Source organism: Tachyglossus aculeatus, chromosome 24 (assembly GCF_015852505.1).
Source record: "Tachyglossus aculeatus isolate mTacAcu1 chromosome 24, mTacAcu1.pri, whole genome shotgun sequence".
NCBI lineage: Eukaryota > Metazoa > Chordata > Mammalia > Monotremata > Tachyglossidae > Tachyglossus > Tachyglossus aculeatus.
The window spans coordinates 18,478,944-18,500,080 of NC_052089.1; the positions used below are offsets into that span (position 1 = coordinate 18,478,944).

General features: G+C 37.8%; 1 protein-coding gene across 1 annotated transcript in view; it reads left to right on the forward strand.

Moving 5' to 3' along the window:
• The window catches only part of GBE1 (1,4-alpha-glucan branching enzyme 1), a 180,155-nt gene that overhangs the window by 69,593 nt on the left and 89,425 nt on the right, over positions 1–21,137 (forward strand). Inside the window, exons 4-5 of the mRNA XM_038766124.1 lie at positions 17,269–17,394; positions 20,231–20,366. Of these exons, the coding sequence (XP_038622052.1) occupies positions 17,269–17,394; positions 20,231–20,366 (262 nt within the window). The remainder of the gene's footprint in view (positions 1–17,268; positions 17,395–20,230; positions 20,367–21,137) is intronic.

Consider the following 21,137-nt stretch of genomic DNA (forward strand, 5'->3'; position numbering starts at 1 on the left):
TTTTGCCACTTCCTGATAAACATGAATGATAAAATACACTATCAGCAGCTGTCTATTTTAGCAGTGTACAGGTTGAATATTAACCCAATATAAATCTGTGTCTCATTTCCGTAGTGAAGCTGAGAGTTGGTGAGAGGCTTATATTATGTAGCTTTTACCAGGAACCTTTAGAGATTGGGAGATTGTCAGTGCAATATCAATGGTAGTATAGGGATTGCTTTCTGAAGTCATTATGATTTAACAACTAATGGGTAGCTTTCTTTGATGGCTCGTTTATAATTGAGTGCAGATAGATGGAAATCAAACACAAAGGGAACTCAATTTTATCATTAATTTTGACTTTGTTTAACAGATGATTTCGATGCTCCCCAGCAGCCTTTCTAATTTGTCTGTGTGTGATGAAGGAACTAATCATACACAGCTCAGGGAACAAATAACGTAAGTTTCTCAGAAAAGGTCACCTTCAGAGACTGCTGTTAGGAATTTTTTTAAAAAATCACTTCATTTTCCCTTTCTGTTTTTCTCTAACCACTGCCATCCCTGAAACAGATACAAATGATTTTTGTGTCCAGGTCTGTATTGGTAAGTTCCTAAATACAGTTTCATGAATCTGTGTATACATGTTCAAAAACAGGAACAGTTGACATGCTAAAAAGGAGAAAAAGTTTTGTGGCCCACTATCCTTGCTCACTAATTATATGCTTTAGCCTTTGGCAGTGGTCATTCACACAGCTGGGGTTTTCCTTTGCATTTTTAAATATATATTGGGTTGCTGTACCCGAATTGAGCCCATTTTCGACTTGTACTTCCCAAGCGCTTAGTACAGTGCTCTGCATACAGTAAGCACTCAATAAATATGATTGAATGAATGTTTTCTATCTTTTTGGTGATCCATGCAATAGGTATTTGTAGTGAAGATGAAAGAGATGAAGAGGAGGTGTGGTTTGTTTCTTGGTCAAGAGAAAGCTATACCTGGGGAAAAGTCCATGATGGGAAATTGTGGAGATTGGAATATAAATGCATAGAAGTTGAGATTAGAATATAAATAGTGACGGCTGTTAGCTACTTCTGAAGGGGAATAAAGACTAATGATATGAATAAGCTACAGAGCCCATGCTGTGTCCATGCCTATATTTAATTTTAAAGGGTAAGTTATATAACTGAGTAACAATATGGCATAACCATGTCTCACATGGTTGGATTTTATCATGAATATCTAGTTTTAACAACACCCCTTTAAAAGTATTTAAGATCAGCTACTAATGCCTACTCTACCCACTCAGTTTGAAAAAAATAAAATGTAAATTTAATTTTTTTTGAGCAGCATGCTTTGGAAGCAAGTTGGAGGCACAGTGACCACTAGCTGTTCTTTTATTAGAGCCAAACATGGAGGGAGGCCTCTGGATAGAAAAACCTCTCTTTATTGAGCAACGCGCCAACTTTGTCCTCCTACTTGAATCCTTCATATCAGCCAAATCAGTGGAACTCTTGCTATAACTACTGCAGTTGTCTGTAAGTCACAGACAACCCTTCAAGAAGGAAACAAGATTAGGCAGGAAGGATGCACATAACCGGCATGTTAACAAGCGGGTAGTAGGAACTCTGGTATAGCAATTTATGTGAAGTTAAAATATCACAGTGCAAGTTGTGTCACCATTTAACCTCAATGTGTCTCTTCCAGATTCTTGGGAGAGTACACTCACCATATCATCTTCAGTAAGTTGTGTGACAACTTAACTCAAATTCAGGGGAAGAGCTTGAGGCATAAATGTAGTCGAACACTCTCTCCAGCTGATTTGGTATTCTAATAAGGTGGCCATTTTCTTATTCTGTTATAAATTGGGTCAGCTAGCTCATCTACGTAGTCCTCCTATGGAGCTGTTCTTTTCTCTCTTTCGTGTTCCTACTTTCCACTTCATTTTGGGAGGTGAATAGTGACATAAGTGACACAATATTTAGTAAGATGATTTTATTTGCACTAGGCTATGCAGTTTCAGTTTTTAAGTTTAAAATTACTATCAAATCTGATATGGGATGCTGCAGTTGTTGGTCCTCGGATCCATTCTGTTTTTTGCAGTTAAGATGAAAATCAAGAAAACAGAAGATACACTGAATTTCATTACTTTCCTTTTAGACTGATAATCAATTCTGGTCACACCTTTACCATTAGCCTGTTTTGTGTGTCTTTGGAAAAATCACTCAAACTCTGAGCCTCTCACCTGTAAAATGAAGATGGTGATGCCTGCCTCTTCCTTCACCAGTGGATGTTGTGAGGATAAAATAAGACAAATGATGGGAAGACACTCTGGAAAAATAAGCCCTCCTTGAATTTGAGACATTAGCTAAACGGAGGAACGTATTCCATTCTCTGAAAAGAATCCAAGCATGCAGTGTGAGCAATAATAGGTTGACTGTTTTAGCCAGATTTTCCCAATTTTGAGATCTTTTTATTTTTCTAGCCAGTATTGTCTCTACTAATCAGATGGTATGTTAGAGATTTTCCCTCACCTACTTACTGAAACAGAGGAATTGAATATTTTAAAAAATAGAATCTTCCAGTCTAGTTGCTCCATATGGCAACTCTTAATTCTTCTTCATTCAGTTTTCCCAGGAGACTTTGGTGTGATCCGGTTATTTTGAGCCTGAAGGTAAATTCTTTAGTTCTGTCCCTATTACCTTCACATAGTTGAGGAGAGGAAATAATACTATTTCAGTCCTTACCATGTGCCAAACACTCAGATAATTAAGTTGGACACCACCCTTGACCCACTAGGACTAAGGGGCAGGAGGACAAGTATTTGATCCCCATTTTGCAGATAAGGAAAATGAGGCCCAGAGAAGTAGCAGGAGAAGCAGCTTGGCTCAGTGGAAAGAGCACGGGCTTGGGAGTCAGAGGACGTGGGTTCTAACCCTGGCTCCACCACTTGTCTGCTGTGTGACCTTGGGCAAGCCACTTAACTTCTCTGTGCCTCAGTTACTTCATCTGTAAAATGGGGATTAAGACTGTGAGCTCCACATGGGACAACTTGATTACCTTGTATCTACTCCAGTGCTTAGAACAGTGCTTGGCACATCGTAAGCACTTAACAAATACCATCATCATCATTATTATTATTGTAATTTGCCCAAAGTCACACAGCAGGCAAGTGGTGGATTCAGAATTAGATCCCAGTTCTCCTGACTCTAAGGTGTGTGCTCGTTCCACTGGACCATACTGCTTCTCAAAATTTGAATCACTGTCAGAGTGTCATGTGTTTGAATATCTTTTGATAGACTTACCACTCCATTCTAGTATACTGTTCAGTGTCCAGGATAGACTTTGTTTTGAAAATTCTTTTGTTGTGTTTTCAACAAAGGTGATCAAATGACTTTTCAACCATTTTAGCAGGTAAGGGTTCTTTGGCCCTTCAAAACCCACCTTTGAATTCTCTCTGGAAGGGGAAAACCTAGAATGCCCTCGATGCTAAAAATTTTATCGTAAGGATTTGAAATTGCACTTGAAATAATTGGTTAATAATTGACTAAAAAGAGCTCTTAATCATCAATCAGTCAATGGTATTAAGCGCTTACTATGTGTGGAGCACTATACTAAGGACTTGATAGAGTGCAGTACAACTGAGTTGGTAGATGTGTTCCCTGTCCACAAGGATCTTACAAACTGTAAAGATTGCACCTGTTAAGTCTGTTTTTAGTTTACCAGAAGATTTTCATAGGGTCCAAAGTCAAGTAGTAGAGTGGGTCTGCCTAAACATCCTCTGCAGCATATTAACAATTGTCCTTGTGTGGCTCGGCTCTCATTGACTATGCCAGTTGTTTCAGAAATTGAACTCCCCCCCTCCTTCATATACTACAGACTACTACTCTCTCCACCTTCAAAGCCCTATTAAAATCACAACTCCTCCAAGAGGCCTTCCTCAAGTAAACCTTCCTTTCCCCTACTCACTTTCCCTTCTGGGTCACTTAGACACTTAGATCTATACCCTTTGAGCATTTGATATTCACCCTACCTTAAGCCCCCCAGCACTTAGGTACATATCCACAATTTATTTTAATGCCCGTGTCCCTCTCTAGACTGTGTGTGTGTTTGGGGGGGCGGGGGATGTGTCTACCAACAATTGTATTGTACTCTCCAAAGTGCTTAGTACAGAAAGCTCTCAATAAATGCCATTGATTGATTATTTTTTAGTTAAGTTCAAGGTGTTCATTTGATGTGATCTGAATTACTAAGGATTTTAGAAATCACTTTTAACCTTATTTGCTGAAATGCCAGTTGATATACATCTGGATACTTGTATTTGTCCTTTTATGTGACTGGAAGTTTAACTGTGAATCTTTTTTCTCCTCTCTCTCTCTGACACAACTGAACTTCACTGTGTACAAGGTTCGTCACTAAATCATTATGAAATATTTATATGCTCTCCCTATTTTAGGTGCTTTTCAGAGTTAGTCAAGATCCCTGCCCAATAGAAGAGTATGCTGTAATCAGTATTAACTGATATTGTCATGGGTTATTTTTATTTTTGGTGTTGCTTGAAGGAGCGTGTATTCTGGATATGGAAACAGAAGGTGACTGCACATGACTTTGGAGGATTTGTGTTATAAAATACAAAATCTTAATTAGTCTATATCCTAATGTACTCTAGAAATATTTCCAGAGACATTTTATGAGTTCCAGGACTCCCATGCACAACTGAAGGAGCTTCTGGTGTGGGTGAAATGGAAGTCTTCTAGACTGTGAGCCCGCTGTTGGGTAGGGACCATCTCTATATGTTGCCAACTTGTACTTCCCAAGCGCTTAGTACGGTGCTGTGCTCACAATAAGCGCTCAATAAATACGATTGAATGAATGAATGAAGTGCCTCTTTATGCATGTTGATCCAATTTAGGTAAGTCAGCATGCATTCTGTCAAGTGGGTCAGGTTGAAAGAGTCAATTGGTTGGTGCTGGCTGCATCTTTTTTAAGCAATGACTATTTAACTGCAGCAAGCAGCATCGGTAACTCTGCTGCCTTGGAAAATAAAGACCGTACACAACTATGCAACTATACCGAACCTCTTCTCTATGTTCCAAGGATTTTGTATTTAGCTGTATATAAATCTTTGCCACAGATTTAGAAACCAGATGTAATGTGTGTTTCGTTCAGCAAAGCGGAGGGCCAGGAATTTGGATTTGGGTCTATTTACCCACATAAGTTTGCACATGATGCTCGATCCTCTTCCAAATGTCAATAGGTGGCATTTGTTTATGTGACCTCTGCTCATTTGGTAGCAGACATTATTTGCCTGTTTTGCATAGTTTCCACCAAAGTTTCCTTGTGTATTATTAAGTTCTAAAATTAACACTGTAAAATACTCTTCCGAAGTAATGGGAGGGGGCCATTTGTCAAAATTCCTGTTCTTGTTGTGTGTAGGTCAGCCTGTACTGAAGAACCACTTCTAAGATGTGGTTTAGCATAGGTCACAAAGACAGCTAGAGGACCAACTGCTTTTTAATCAGATTGTATGAACTCCTTTTTACCTGTCTCACACTGCTCAACCCCCCCTTTTTTAATGGTATAAAGTTTATGCTATATGTCCAGCACCGTACTACAAGTTAATCAGGTTGGTTACTGTCTCTCACCCACATGGGGTTCACAGTCGAAGTGGTCGGGAGGAAAAGGTACTGAATCCCCATTTTACAGATGGGGAAACTCTGGCACAAAGAAGTTAAGTGACTTGCCCAAGGTCACACAGCAGGGGAGTGACAGAGCTGGGATTAGAATATAGCTCCTCTGATTCCCGGGTGCCTGCTCTTTCCACTAGGGCATGCTGCTTCTGTACAATTTATATATAATTTAAAGATTAATCTGTGCAGTTTCTATTTCATCTTTGGGATATACTTTTATTTAGAATTAAGTGGAATAATTTTAAGCAATCAAAGATCTAAGTTTAAACAAGATCTTTGGAGGAAAAAAGCAGTATTTTAATAATTCACTAAATCGTGTGAATCTGGTGGTGTATTTCAGTGGAGTTATATCTCCCTCTTTTGGAAAACCAAGGCATGACCTGTTATGATGGAGATTAGGCCGATCTCCTTCATATGTTTTCTGCTTAGATAAATTTCTTGAGCATACAGATGCTAAGATATTATCACTGGAAAAAAAAAGTGTCAGTGTCTGACAATTTGAATCATGAAAAGGGGAAAATTCTCAAGAGATGTAAATCTCTTGCTGTCTTGAACTGAGAGATTTCCAGTCTATGTTGAATAAAGATATCCTTATGTTGAGAAAGGAAGATTTTTCTAAAAATCTTGAAATCTAAAGTATTCCTTTTTAAGGACATTCATTTTACAGTGTAAGTACTTTAGCTGCATGTACATCCTTGTAAATAGGAGTGAGTTCACAAACAGTAGTCTTAGTTGATGGGATTACATTTTTGCTAATTAAATCTGACGTCCAATACTTACATCCCATAGCATTTAATTGGCCATAAATAAATAACTGAGGGAAATACTTTTATGAATTAAACTTTATCTTAATTTTCTTCAACAGGTGAAAATATGTAAAAAATGAAGATTGACAGTGAGGTGGATTATCAATCACTAGGATTTATTGAGTACGTGGCTCAGTGGAAAGAGCATGGGCTTTGGAGCCAGGGATCATGGGTTCAAATCCCAAATCTGCCAACTGTCAGCTGTGGGACTTTGGGCAAGTCACTTAACTTCTCTGTGCCTCAGTTCCCTCATCTGTAAAATGGGGATTAAGACTGTGAGCCCCCTGTGGGACAACCTGATCTCCTTGTAACCTTCCCAGTGCTTAGAACAATGCTTTGCACATAGTAAGCACTTAATAAATGCCATCATTATTATTATTATTATTACTTATATGAAGAGCACTGTACCAAGCACTTGGAAGAGTGAGGCAACAGTTGGTAGACAGGCTTCTGGTTGGGAAGGTATTGTATGTCTTCTATGGCTCCCTCCTATCTCATTTTTGAGGGTCTACTTTGAAGGCAGGTATTATATAATAATAATAATTATATTATTATTATAGTGGCATTTGTTAAGCGCTTATTATATGCAAAGCACTGTTCTAAGCACTGGGGAGGATACAAGGTGATCAGGTTGTCCCACTTGGGGCTCACAGTCTTAATCCCCATTTTACAGATGAGGTAACTGAGGCACAGAGAAGTTAAGTGACTTGTCCAAGGTCACAAAGCTGACAATTGGCAGAGCCAGGATTTGAACCCATGACCTCTGGCTCCCAAGCCCGTGCTCTTTCCATTGAGCCATGCTGCTTCTCTGATATCTACTCTCCTCTACTCTATCTACTTTATCAAATTCTCCTAAGCCCTCAGTATGGTGCTGTGCACACAGGTGCTCAATAAATATTATTGGTCAGATCTACCTATTAAAATGTTTAACTGTCATTGCATATTATTGCTTTAATCAGTGGATTTGTGAAACACTAATGATGGAGAGATTTTCTGGAAATGTAGTTTATGATGCCATAAATACTTGTATCTCCATATTAGTCAGTGAACTAGGAAAATGAATGAAGAATTATTGCATTATTTTTTCCCTTCTCCTTGTCTCTCAAGGAATGAATTCCTGGAAGCATTTGCATAGCATTAAAGTGTTTCTTTTGTGAAGTTTTCCACAAAGAAAGCCTTCACTTTGCTGTAACCACATAGCTGATAGATAAATTTATGTGCACTTACTAATGCGAAAGAAAATGTGTTAACTATTAGATGAGGAGGAAGAAAGTTAAAAGAGAAAAATGGAGTAGATGAATCAATGCTGTGTATTGCACACATACTGTGCTCAGGCTAATCAATCATTTGTATTTATTGAGCACTTATTGTGTGCAGATCATTGTTCTGAGCTTTTTGGGAAAGTAGACTACAGCCGAGCTGGTAGACAGGATCTCTGTCTACAGGAGCTCCCAGTCTTCAGGCCACTCTACTAAGCTCATGGGAGAGTATAGCTCAAGTAAAAGATGAGGTCCCTATCCTTAAGGAATTTAACAGCCTAGTACGGAAGACAGGCAAGCATAAATTATTTGTAAATTGTGGGAGCAGGAGGAAGAATGAGTTTTAAAATTGGCAACAGCAAGATTATGGTAGCCTGTGATAAATGATAAAGTGGTGGTATATATAGGTCACTATCTCTCCCTCTCTTTCCCCCTCCCCCCCCCTTAATGTGCTGAGGATGGGAAAAAAAGCATGTATGTACTAAGTTGTAAAGTTATAGCAGAAATTAAAGGGAAAAAGTGACAAACAGAAGTAACTTTAAATTGGGACCTATCTAGAACTTGAAAGTCACAAATGAACAACTTCACATTTTTCCTTGAGGTTTTGGTGAGAATTTCAGAACTGTTGAATTATTGTCTTCTTATAAAGGTTGACCTATCATTCGTTCATTCATTGTCACATTTATTGAGCGATTACCATGTGCAGAGCACTGTACTAAGCGCTTAGTGTTAGGCGTTCATGTTGTGGCTTCCTGTGTTGCACTACCCTGTTTTTCTACTTGTAGTAAGTATTATTGTCCTTCAGGAGCAACTTTAATTACCTTTAAATAACCCTAGGGCATGTTCAGCACAAAGTCTAATGCCATGTTACATTTGCTGCTCTCCAGGTTGTCTTTGGTCCCTTTGGGCTGAGATCAGGGCTACCAACTCAGTTGCATTATACTTTCTCAGGTGCTTAGTACAGTGCTTTCCAGCCAGTAAGCCCTCAGTAAATCGCATTTATTGATAGATCGATTCAGCCTCACAAGTAAAATAGGAAGAGGTATGTTTATTAGCCATAGCATTAAAAGTTACCTTTAATGCATAATTAAGATTTCAAGAATCAACATTTTCCAAGTGTGAAAAACAATTTAGTGTTCCAAAGGATGAAAATGAAGAGATGCATCACTTAACATAGTCTTTTATAACCATCCCTCCCCAGGACTTTCTCAGTTGCTTTTCCTCTCAAACCACACATTGTAAAATAAATTGGTAGGTTTTGAGTTAATTGCTTTTAAAGTATAATTATTTCATCAAACTTACCACAAGGTTGATATGCCATTTGAGAGAAATGCATACACCTAGTGATGGAAATTGTACTTATTTTAAGACCAAATAGTCATGCCATTTTTCTGAGGCATTTTGAATAAAGGTTAAAAAAACCCCCAAAACCTCTAATGTGCTTTTTGTAAAATGTATTTCCTATACATATCAGATTTTAATGAAGTACTAAAAATTGATGAATATGAAGAGAATAGCTTTTGTTTATTGACCTTGTAAACAACGTCTTTGACATTTGCATATTTATATAAAAACTGGGTTCACTCAATCATTATGTTAAATATCGTCAGTCTTTGATGGCCAATTAATTCTATGTCATTGGCATAAAAAGCCACATTTACCAACAGTTGTTTTGAGAGGTTTGAAGCTATGATCATGATGAAAGAATAATGCATAATGTCCCAACTGCTAATTTCCCTGGGTCATTTTAGTAAATCTCCTTTAATGTCTGTACCATCAACATTCTCTGCAAATAAGGCTCAGAGTTGAAAGGAAGCAGATTTATAAATAAAAAATTCAGATATCCCTGTACCTCATAGATGATTTGAATCCACACCTATGCCAAATTCAATAGGTAATACCTCATATCTGTTAAATATTGCCAGAATATTACATGGAAAAATGCATAGCTATTAGCAATAAGTAAACAGAAAATGGGGAAAACATATTTCAATTTTATCTTTCAAAATCAGTGGCCTTTCCGTGCTTATCTGTTTACTGATTGATCTTCAGAGTACACTGTCCTTCTGAAAGGGGTATGCCATTTAACTTTGTTTTTTGTTTTTTGTTTTTTGTTTTATTGGGGAGCAAAAGTCTGGGTGTTTAATCAGGCAGTGCCTGGATGTCAACCTTCAAGTGGACTGTAAAAAATCCTTATCTCATCAAACTTACCACAAGGTTGATATGCCATTTGAGAGAAATACATACAAGAGAATCAGAATTCTAAAATACTACATGCCACAGGATTTTTCCATAGAGAATTTACTGGAAACACACTTAGTACAGTGTTCTGCACACAGTAAAAGCTCAATAAATACAGTTGATTGAATGAATGGAAAAAAATGGGGATAGTTTTGACTTAAGTACAGCATATTCCGAATTGAAGCTGCTGCTGATGGTGAGAGGGCATGTGTGAGTGTCACAGAGAATCTCTTGCTTTCTTGACTTTGTCCATGAAAATTCAGTAGTGTGACTTTTCTAGCCCCTTTCCATGTAGGGAGCAGAGTTATGAAAAGTTGGAGTACGTAATGGCTTCAACTATCACGTCTATGTGGAAGATATCCAAATCTACATATCCAGCCCTGATCTCTCTCCTCCTCAGCAGTCTCACATTTCTTCCTGCCTTCAAGAATCAATATGTCCTAAACAGAACTTCTTATCTTTCCACCCAAACCTTGTCCTCCCCTTCACTTTTCCATCACTGTAGCAATACCACCATCTTTCCTGTCTCACAAGCCCATACCTTGGCATTATCCTTGACCCGTCTCTTTCATTCAACCCATATATTCAATCCATCACTAAATCCTGTCGGTTCCACCTTCACAACATCGCTAAATTTTGCCCCTTCTTCTCCATCCAAACTCTTACTACATTAATCCAATCATTTATCCTATCCCACTTTTATTACTATATCGACCTCCTTGCTGACCTCCCTGCCTCTTGTCTCTCCCTACTCCAGTCCATACTTCACTCTGCTGCTCAGATCATTTTCCTACAAAAATGTTCAGTGTTTCCCCACTCATTAAGAAACTCCAGTGGTTGCCCATCCACCTCCACATCAAACAAAGACTCCTCACCGCTGGTTTTAAAGTACTTAATCACCGTGCCCCCTCCTACCTCACCTCCCTACTCTCCTATTAAAACCCAGCCCACACAGTTTGCTCCTCTAATGCTAACCTTCTCATTGTACCGTGATCTCATCTATCTCGCCGCTGACTTCTTCCCCCTAGGTCCTGCCTCTGGCCTGAAGTGTCCTCCCTCCTCATATCTGACAGACAGTTACACTCCCCCACTTCAAAGCCTTACTGAAGGCATTTCTCCTCCAAGAGACCTTCCCTAACTATGCCTTTCTTTCCTCTCCTCCCACTCCCTTCTGCATTGCTCTGACTTGCTGCCTTTATTCATATTCTATCCAAGCCCCACAGCCCTTATGTACATGTCTGTAATTTATATTCATGTCTGTCTTCCCCTCAAGACTGTAAGCTCATTGTAGACAGGGAATGTGACTGTTTATTGGTAGACTTACTCTCCCAAGATCTTAGTACAGTGCTTTGCACATAGTAAGTGCTCAGTAAATACAGTTGAATGGATGAATGAATGAATGAATGAATAATTGCTGCTGTAAGGCATGACTCCTGAAATGAGACTTAAGCCCTTGGGTACAGGGAAGCAGTGTGGCTCAGTGGAAAGAGCCCGGGCTTTGGAGTCAGAGGTCGTGGGTTCTAATCCCGGCTCTGCCACTTGTCGGTTGTGTGACTTTGGGCAAGTCACTTAACTTCTCTATGCCTCAGTGACCTCATCTGTAAAATGGGGATAAAGACTGTGTGCCCCCCCCGTGGGACAACCTGATTACCTTGTAACCTCCCCAGTGCTTAGAACAGTGCTTTGCACATAGTAAGTGCTTAATAAATGCCATTATTATTATTATTATTACTCACCTCCCTCTCCTGGTATTGCTAATGTATCTTTAAACTCTTATCATTTCCCCCTGCCAGTAATATATGTTAATGCCTGTCTCCTTGCTAGGTTGTAGTCTTCTTGAGGGCAGAGACCCTCTCTACTAACCCTGTTACCCCAGCCCTTAAGTACAATTTTTGCTCAGTGCAAGCAGTCAATAAATACTGTTGATTGAGAGGATGTGACCTATGGAGAAGAAATAATAATTGGGGAAAGTTCCTCCAAGACGTGGGGGTTTAGTAGGGCTTTGAAGATCAGGACATTTGAGGACTAATGAATTTGAAGGGGAAGGGGGAGGTCCAGTGAGGAAGAAGAGTATGAGCCTGGAGTTGGAGGTAAGATTGTTGAGAAGGTGATGTTGTGAAGAATGGCCACCTTACTCAAGTGTCTCTTCACTTGCTTGCTACTCCTCAGATATCAGTCCTTTCAAGCTAACCATACCTTATTCACTCTTACACTATCCTAGAACTCTCTCTGATACCAAATTTGACAGAACAGAGCTTGTTCCAAACTTAAAGCCCTTCTCACAGCCTTACCCCTCCAGCAAGCCTATCCTGATTGAATACCAGAACCCTTAATCGTACAAATCCACTAGCCACCTTCAGCACAAATGCAGTTACTTATACTATTTCTCAATACTTTTGTATTATGTATGTTGATTCAGTTGCACACTGATTATTGACTACCCTGAACATATAGTCAGCTATTTACCCTGGTAGACTGTAAGCTCCTAGTGAGCAGGGAATGAGCCATTCCTTGCGTTGTACTTTCCAACCTGTCACTATGGTGCATTATAACAAATGGTGTTCAATATTATTATTATTATTACTACTACTTCTGACATTGCTAAAAGGGGAGTGGATAGATGAGGAAGAGAGCTGTTGGAGTCCCTTAAAGCTACTGTTCAGAAATTTCTTTTATAATGCAAACATACAAATGGATAATCACTGAAAGTTTTTGACAAGAGGAGAGGTGTCTGTAGAATAAAGGGGCAAAGAATTAAGTGAAAGTAAAAGGACAAGTTGAAAACAAGTGAAGCAGAAATATACAGACTTTACCGTGAGAACAGAAAGATTTAGTGACAGTGGAGGAAATGTACAACATCTATCTAATCATAGCTGAGACTGGCTAATATGCCTATCATTTCTGAGGGTTTTTCTTTTACTCATCAAAATCTTAACACAAAGTATTAATCAGTAACAAAAAATAATTTTTAAGTTCAATATGAAATAGGATAGCAAGTATCGCAGGACAAACATCATTTTCAGTTATTTCCTTCCTCTTTGCTGCCCCTCACTTGTGACCACAAAGTGGATAGCTTGCTCTGAAATTTGCAGATTATTCAAAAATAACTTTCTAAATGACTGTTTGTGAAGAATGGTTACCATATAAATCTTGAAAAATGCAGTTTAAGAAAAATGGAAGGTAGTCTGTGCTGCCAATTTTAGTTCTCCATAAATAATTTAAAGATAGAGGATTGAGTCATTTTTTCTATAAGATTATGAAAATATGTGTGCATATATATGCCCTTATATGCACATGCAAATATCTTCTTTAGATCATATTCAGTTTCCAGCTCCCAAATGGTAAGGTTCTTTTAAAAAATATTTTGAAGTCCATGTTTCACTGAAGATTTGAAAACCATCACTTGAGATTTTTATATGTAGCATTCTGTGAGCATCCCTTTGCACTTCCTTTTCATCCAAGTGTATCACTTTATCAATTTGGCAGAATGCAATGGTTAATCGAGATTTATATGTGAGCCTCTAGACTCAAAGCAGAAATTGAATGTACATTTGTTTGTGACATTGGAAAACTGTGATACAGAATATTTTATAAATATATCCATTATGGGTGTCTCCAAATAATTTGTGGACTCAGTTGAAGGCCAGATTTGATGTGTTTTCCAATCGCTTCATTCATTCTTGAATGTCTCTACCTTGTTTGTTATAAGAATGTGTTTTTTTCCCAGTTGTAACAAACACAAGTTAAAATAATTTGCTAGAGGAACAATCCTTTTGGAATGTGTTTTGCTTATGTGACTTTAAGAGCCATCATGGGTAAATGCAGAAAATTTACAGTACCTTGGAGGGTAGTTATTCGGGGTGCATCATTTCTTAAATATCCTTTTTTTTCATTTTGCATTCTTCTAGGTGTTGACAGTGTGTGGAATTTGACATGCAGCTAGGTGTGATTGGAACATTTATTTTGGTAGTAGTAGTTAGGTATTTATTAAGCATATACTAAATTCAGTGTGCAATACTAGGAAAGTACAACAGAAAGAGAGGGTATATCCTGGCCATGAAGTATTTACATTCTGTTGGTGGAGACCTAAACAGTGAAAATAGAATAAATGAAAAGTATAGAAGGGGATCATAATGGCTTAATGGTAACAGCATGTATTTGGGAGTCAGGAGGTCTGGGTTTTAATCCTAGCTCCACCATTTGCCTGCTGTATGACCTTGGACAAGTCACTTAACTTCTTGGTGCCCAGTTTTCTCATTTGTAAAATGGGAATTTAATACCTGCTCTCCTTACCATGTATACTGTGAGCATTATGGAAGACAGGCCTGGATCCAACCTGATAATCTTGCCTTTATCCCAATGATTAATACAGTGCTTAGAACATAGTAAGCTCATAACAGATATCACAATTGTTTTATTTGCCAGTGCTGAGGATGGGCATAAATAAATATTTATGGGCAAAAGGTGACTGAAGGACTGGTAAGATTTGGGGTACTTTAAAATAATAGGGCCACAATGAGAGAGAAATTATTGTAGGAACAAATATGGGTTACTAGAATTTACATTTGGAATTCTGGAATGATGATGGTGTGCTTTTTAGTTACCTTCTGCCTAATGAAATGTCATTTAAATTTAAAAATAGCATTAACCAAAAGGCAAAGTGTTAATTAAACCAAACCATAGAGACCAAAGCGTCCGTGAAGTTTTTGAATCTGTTCAGATGCTGAATTTAGCACTACAGGAATAAATCTGGACTTCCTAGAGTCTTCTAATTGTCGCTTACTTCAAATATAAAATTTAGAAAGCTTTTATCTAACACAGAATAAAATGGTGTGTATTAAGCATTTTGTACCCAGCACTGGACTGAGTGCTAAAACAGATACAATTTAGTCAGATTGGGCATGCTATCTATCCCCCACAATCCACATATAAGAGTTAGGGAGAGCAACAATCTTATCCCTAGTCTACTGATGAGGCAGCTGGAGCAGAGAGACTAGGTGACTTGCCCCAAGTCTCATAGCAGAGAAAGTGGTGGAGCTGGAAGTAGAAAACTGGGTCTCCCAACTTCGTCTTATAAGACAAATGATTTTTTTATATTAATAGCCAATTTTCTTTCTCGAAAGAGAGAGACGGTAAACAGTAGCTATGAGTAGAATATGATTTAGATTTTATTATCAAATTTTGGCCCTGATTTTCAAAAATTCAAATCTCTAAGGGTTTAAGCATTTGGATTTCTTTTCAGTGAGTTTAAATATCTGCATTTTGTAGTAAGAACAAAACGTTGACTTAAATTCTTACAGTTAGTTGAATTTAAGAGTCTGAATTATTAGTCCATTCTTTGAATCACTAAAATGCCCATATTTTCTTGGTAGCTTTTATTATAGAATTATTTTGCTTCTCTCAAACCTTTCATCAATTAGGAACAAACTAATTTAGTAGAAGATTGTGGCACTTCTTAGTACCTAGGTGCAACTTTTGGATAAGAATAGTGGTTATGTTATTTTGATGACCTGTTAAGATAATTGCCCACTTTTTTGCTTGATTCTGGCATTCACGATGTTCACAAAATTAATTTGTGCCTTTTATTCGTGAATAAATTTATTCTCTATTCTCTAGGGCACAGAGGTCTTAATCTGTGCATAATCTTTTTGAAGGATAAAATGGGTCTAATAAAAGTGTAGACCCCAAAATAAATTATATTAATAGTATATCTAATAACTTTAAAAATAAGATTAGTTTAGGGTTTTTTTAAATTTCACATAAAAATAAGGAGCTTTATTTTTAAAGTATTAACAATCTGGTAAACTAAGGTAGAAATGTAGGTGTATGTATACAAATATACACTGGTTTTTAAAAGTTCATTTTTATTAATTTTGTTAAAATATTCATTTAAAAATTATAATGTAATCCACAAATTATGTTTTCTAATTTAGGATCCAAGACTTTATCCTTCTAGAAAACCATTAGTTATACCTACCCAGGTGGACCCTGAGAGCCCTTTTTATATTCATTCATTCAATCGTATTTATTGAGCGCTTACTGTGTGCAGAGCACTGATTTTTTATACTCAACAGAGAAGCAGCATGCTTAGAGAAAAGCAGCATTGCATAGTGGGAAGAGAACGGGTCTAGACATTAATTCCAACTCCACTCCTAGTTTGCTTTATGGCCTTGGGCAAGTCACTTAATTTCTCTGGGCTTGTGTAAAATGGGGATTAAGTTTCTTATCCCTTTAGACTGTGAGCCCCATGTGAGACAGAAACTGTGTCAAATACCACAGTTTATAATGCTGTTATTGTTCTTGTCATTATTAATGGTGATAGCTTGACTGTACTGGTGAGTGTGTGTATGTATGCACACACTATACTAGATAGTTGAAAATTAAGCATGGAATAGGAACACTTTGACATTCTCACTTAATGTTAAGTCATGAATAGTTCAGTCCTCCACAGGAAAACAGTGTGCTCCATTGATGCAGTCTCCAAGGTTTCAGCCCCAATCTCTGGAGTGGTACAGCCAATTCTGAGTGGCTCTAGCTCCTGCACTCCATGGATGATGCCCTGACGGAACACCCTTATGCTTGCAGTTCATTTATTCAGTCATATTTATTGAGCGCTTACTGTGTGTAGAGCACTGTACTAAGTGCTTGGAAAGTACAATTCAGCAATAGAGACAATCCCTGCCCAAACTGGGCTTATAGTGTAGATGGGGGGAGACAGGCATCAAAACAAATAAAAAAGCATCAATATAAGTAAATAGAATTACATTATTATTATATTATATATATATATATATATATATACATATACATAAGCGCTATGGGGCAGGAAGAGGTGGGAAAGAGCAAAGGGAGCGAGTGTAGGTGATGTGGAAGGGAGGGGGAACCGAGGAAAAGAGAGGGCCTTGATTCGAGAATATTCCTCTACATGAATAGTACTGGTAGCGGTGTTCATTGAGCACCAACTGAATGCAATGCATTTTAATAAATATATGGAAAGTACAGCAGGGACATTAGACATGTTTCCTGCCCACAACAGACTTATGGAAACAGCTGTGCTGTTAAAAATAGGGCTCAACTAGCTAATTGGGTCTCATTTCTGTGTATCAGTTAACTGTTAGTTATATTTTAATTGATACCCCTCAACAAGTCACCTTCTCATAATTGGGAAGCCCTCACAGCCTTGTTTTAAGAGTACGTTCATAATAAAATGCCTGTGGTTATTTTCAAAAATGATTTGGCAGCTTCACAATTCATGATCGTTCAGGTGATTTTAAAAATAACTTCATTTTGTTCTTTAGGTGGTTATTGCTAGTAAAACTGGACAGATCCTCTACCGAATTTCACCATGGGCAAAATATGTGATTCGTGAAGGTGATAAGGTGAATTATGATTGGATACACTGGGACCCAGAGCAATCATATCAAGTAAGTATTAAGTGCTTAGTACAGTGCTCTTCACACAGTGAGAGCTCATTAAATATGACTGAATAAGTAAGATCACTGCATATAACTTCAAATTTAGATATCACTGTTTAGCCTTTTTAATATACTTTTGTTTTTTAACCATCTGTTGTAAGATTTCTTACTTACTGATTTATATTACAGTGCAGCAATTATCCAGATAAAGTGAAAGAAGTTATGTATGCTGTTGAAGAGGCCATACAGCAGAACACAGATTCATGGCTACATGTTTGATGTTGCTAGCCTAGTTGTAATGTTATTGTAGGTGCACTATCCTAAGCCAATATTCTTATGTAGGGCTTCTTTACATGTAGCAAATGTGTGCCTTGCCATTTCACTTCAAGAGCACTATATTAGGAAACTCTTCAAATTGCTCATACTCAGGCAATCACAAACATCACTGGAAGTCTTCAAGTTAGTTACCCATGTACTACAGTATGCCATCTTGGTGCTCTGGCTGCAGACCTACATGAGGAAAAGTAAATGAATATAAATTGTTGATCAGCTTTGAAAAGGCTGCTGTGGCCTTCTAAGTTGAAAGAGGCCGGAATTTTTGGTCAGCCAGGGCCAGAGAAGCCATACCTATCCAAGTACTTAATGTAGTTCAGTGGCAGCTTTCAGTTTTATTGTGCTGATAAATTTCTACATAAGCAGAATGAGGCAGTAATACAGGGAAGCAGGAAACTAAATCAAGAAAACAAAAACAGGCTAAGGCATGCAGCTTAAGATGAACAAAAGGAGGTGACTGATTTGTGTACTGACTGAGATGGGTATCTGCCCTTGCTTGCATCACTGTCCCTGATATATGAAGTCTTTTTTCTTTTTTTTTTTGCTTTTGGATTTTGTATTAAAGCCAGGGACTTGGAGCAGAGCAGGGTAAAAATAACCCACCTCTAAAAATGTTCATTTCCATGTATGGCAGAGATCACCTTTCCACTAAAACATTATGATTGGATGCTTTAAATCAGGATGGTTTTAGATGGGTCCCCTGGATGGCACACCTAAGGAGTGTTTCAGAACAATTTTACTGCTGTGTCCTTCAACCGTCAATGGTCTCTGTGCTTGTAAACATTCCTTTGTTGGAATGAATAAACACTGCTCATCCCAATATGGACTTTCATTGCTAAAGATTAAATCCAAGTCCTGTGGTTAGCACTCCAACTACTTGGAAATGACTACTTTTGGTAACTCTGTGTTACCCTTTTGATCTTATGTTGACTGTTTATGCAAGGAGGTTCTGGAAGCACTGAGGAGGAAATTTGAGATGTTGACAGCACTATTTGTTTCTGTTTGGCAAGAACACTTTTTAAAATTGTATAGAACACCTGAATTCAGGCAGGATACTTTTTGAAATTTTATCTCAATAATATTTTAGTGTACGGCTCTTGTGCTAGATTGCAGAGCTCTTTAAAGGGAAGACTGTCTAACTCTGCTGTGCCTTCTCAAATGCTTACTGCTCTGCACACTGATGCTCAATTAATACGATTGATTGATACTTACATTCTCACTCAATTAAATCCTTAAATCTTTATTAGAGAAACCTTGCATTTAAACTTTTTTCCAAATTAGCAGTCATTTCTAAACATCCCACTGAAAACCATAAGAACAATGCAAATGTATTGCTTTTATTTTTGCATTCATTGTCTTTTGCTTTGGGGTTTTTTTTTGGGGGGGCGGATGGGGAGGGAGGAAGAGGGTTATTTGTCTTTTCCTATTCCTTGGCTAAAACATTTACTAAGACATTTCATTTTAGTTGGACGGGAAAAGATGTGTGCATGACCTTATGGCCTTTTTGTTTTTCCTGTATTCCATCAATGAAAAACTCTCATTCTAAAATGTGCTGTTTGTTGTGGAAACATTGTTTAAGTATACTTATTGACTACTTTGGGAGATATTCACCTGATATCCTTCTCATCCTTGGTCAGATCTTTCTCTCATTTTGGGCAGGGAATGTGTCTACCAACTCTGATACATTGTATTTTCCCTAGTGTTTACTACTGTGCTCTGCACACATTGAGTGCTCAAGAAATACAATTGATTGATTAATTTCCTTTGTCTCTTTGAGTCCGCCTTCCTGGCCTTCTAATGTGTCTTACCTTCCTTTTTCCACATCTCCCCATGTTCCCTTATTGTCTCTTCCACATTTTCCTTCCTGCTTTTTGCTGTTTCTTCTAGCCTTGGTCCCTTCTTGAGTTTCTCTTTTCTGATACTGTAACTACATTTCAGCCTCCTTCTTCTCTTCTGTCCACTTTCTAACAGGTTTACTCTGTCTGTTACTCTCCCACAAAAACTTGGTAAAGATAAGAACATGAGCATCACTAGGCCCAATCAGTGGCCTTTCTAGTACAGAACAATGTTTTGTCTCAGGCAATAGTAAAAAAAAATGCCCGGGAGGACAGGAAATGTGATGGTTTCCCTTCTTGAACCAATCCTTTTGATTTAAGATTTGCCATTAAATGTGACTTACTTTTTCCTCTAATCAGCTCTCTCTGAAACTACCCCTATTTATTAATTCTTCATAAACCTGTTAAAATTCCTGGTTTTTGTTGTGGTGGCAGCAAGTAGTGGGCCTTATTATAAGGTCCCCTTCAGAGCCCTCCTTTCCAGTCACATTCTCATTATCGTGGGATTGTCCACTCTTAAATTCTTATTTGTATTGCTTACAAATTGGTATTTAGTAACCTGAAGTACTGATGACATTGAGGATCTTTTGACTTTTTAATCTCTATCATCATATTTTTTATACCTGTGACATATTTTATCCTTTACATCCTGATAGCCACTGTATCTTCTTTTACAGCGCAAACATTCTCGACCGAAGAAGCCACAAAGTTTAAGGATCTATGAATGCCATGTTGGAATTTCTTCTCATGAAGGAAAAGTAGCTTCATATAAACACTTTACATGTAATGTCCTACCGAGAATAAAGGACCTTGGTAAGTAATAACTGTGATTTTTTTTTTTACACTTGGATACATTTTTAATGAGTTTGTGCTCATATTGAAAAAGCTAATTATAAGGATCTTCTTGGGTTAAGATTAAATGTTTAATAGAAATGCATTTTGATTTTAGACTTCTCAAAATTGCTTGCTCTAATTTGATCTTAGAAAATGGACTTAGATAGAGTATATGACCCAATTTATTGCTTAAGAAAAGCCAAGAGATTATTCCAATACAATGTGTTAAGGATAATTGCTGTCTATTTAGGAAGATGCCTCTAATACCATTGGATAGTTGAGAAATACGTGTTTCATTTTGCTTACTATTTTCGAAACCTTAACTTTTTCGTGTCGTAATATTGGCAGTGTGGGTAAAATGACTATGGTCATAGCATAGTTACTAAAATAGTTTGTGCATTCTCATATACGGGATGTTCCCTACAACCCTCCTTCTGCCCAACTTCCTCTCCATCCCTCAACTCCACCTCATCCACTAAGCAATTGGATGCATAATCAATCCATCATCTCTAGTCATCGTACATTTATTAACCTCACCAACTTTGAAATTCTCCTCTCTGACCACAAACTCGTCACCTACCTTTACTCTCCATTTGCTCCAACAGTACAAAATCATCTTATTCTCCCAGAAAGAACACCGATCCTTTGACCTCCCCCAGTTTTCTAGTCATCATAGTCATTTTCGCTTCTATTCCCAACCTACCTTTATTAGATGCAGAAATCCACCCCCTCAACACTTTGGCCCTCTTC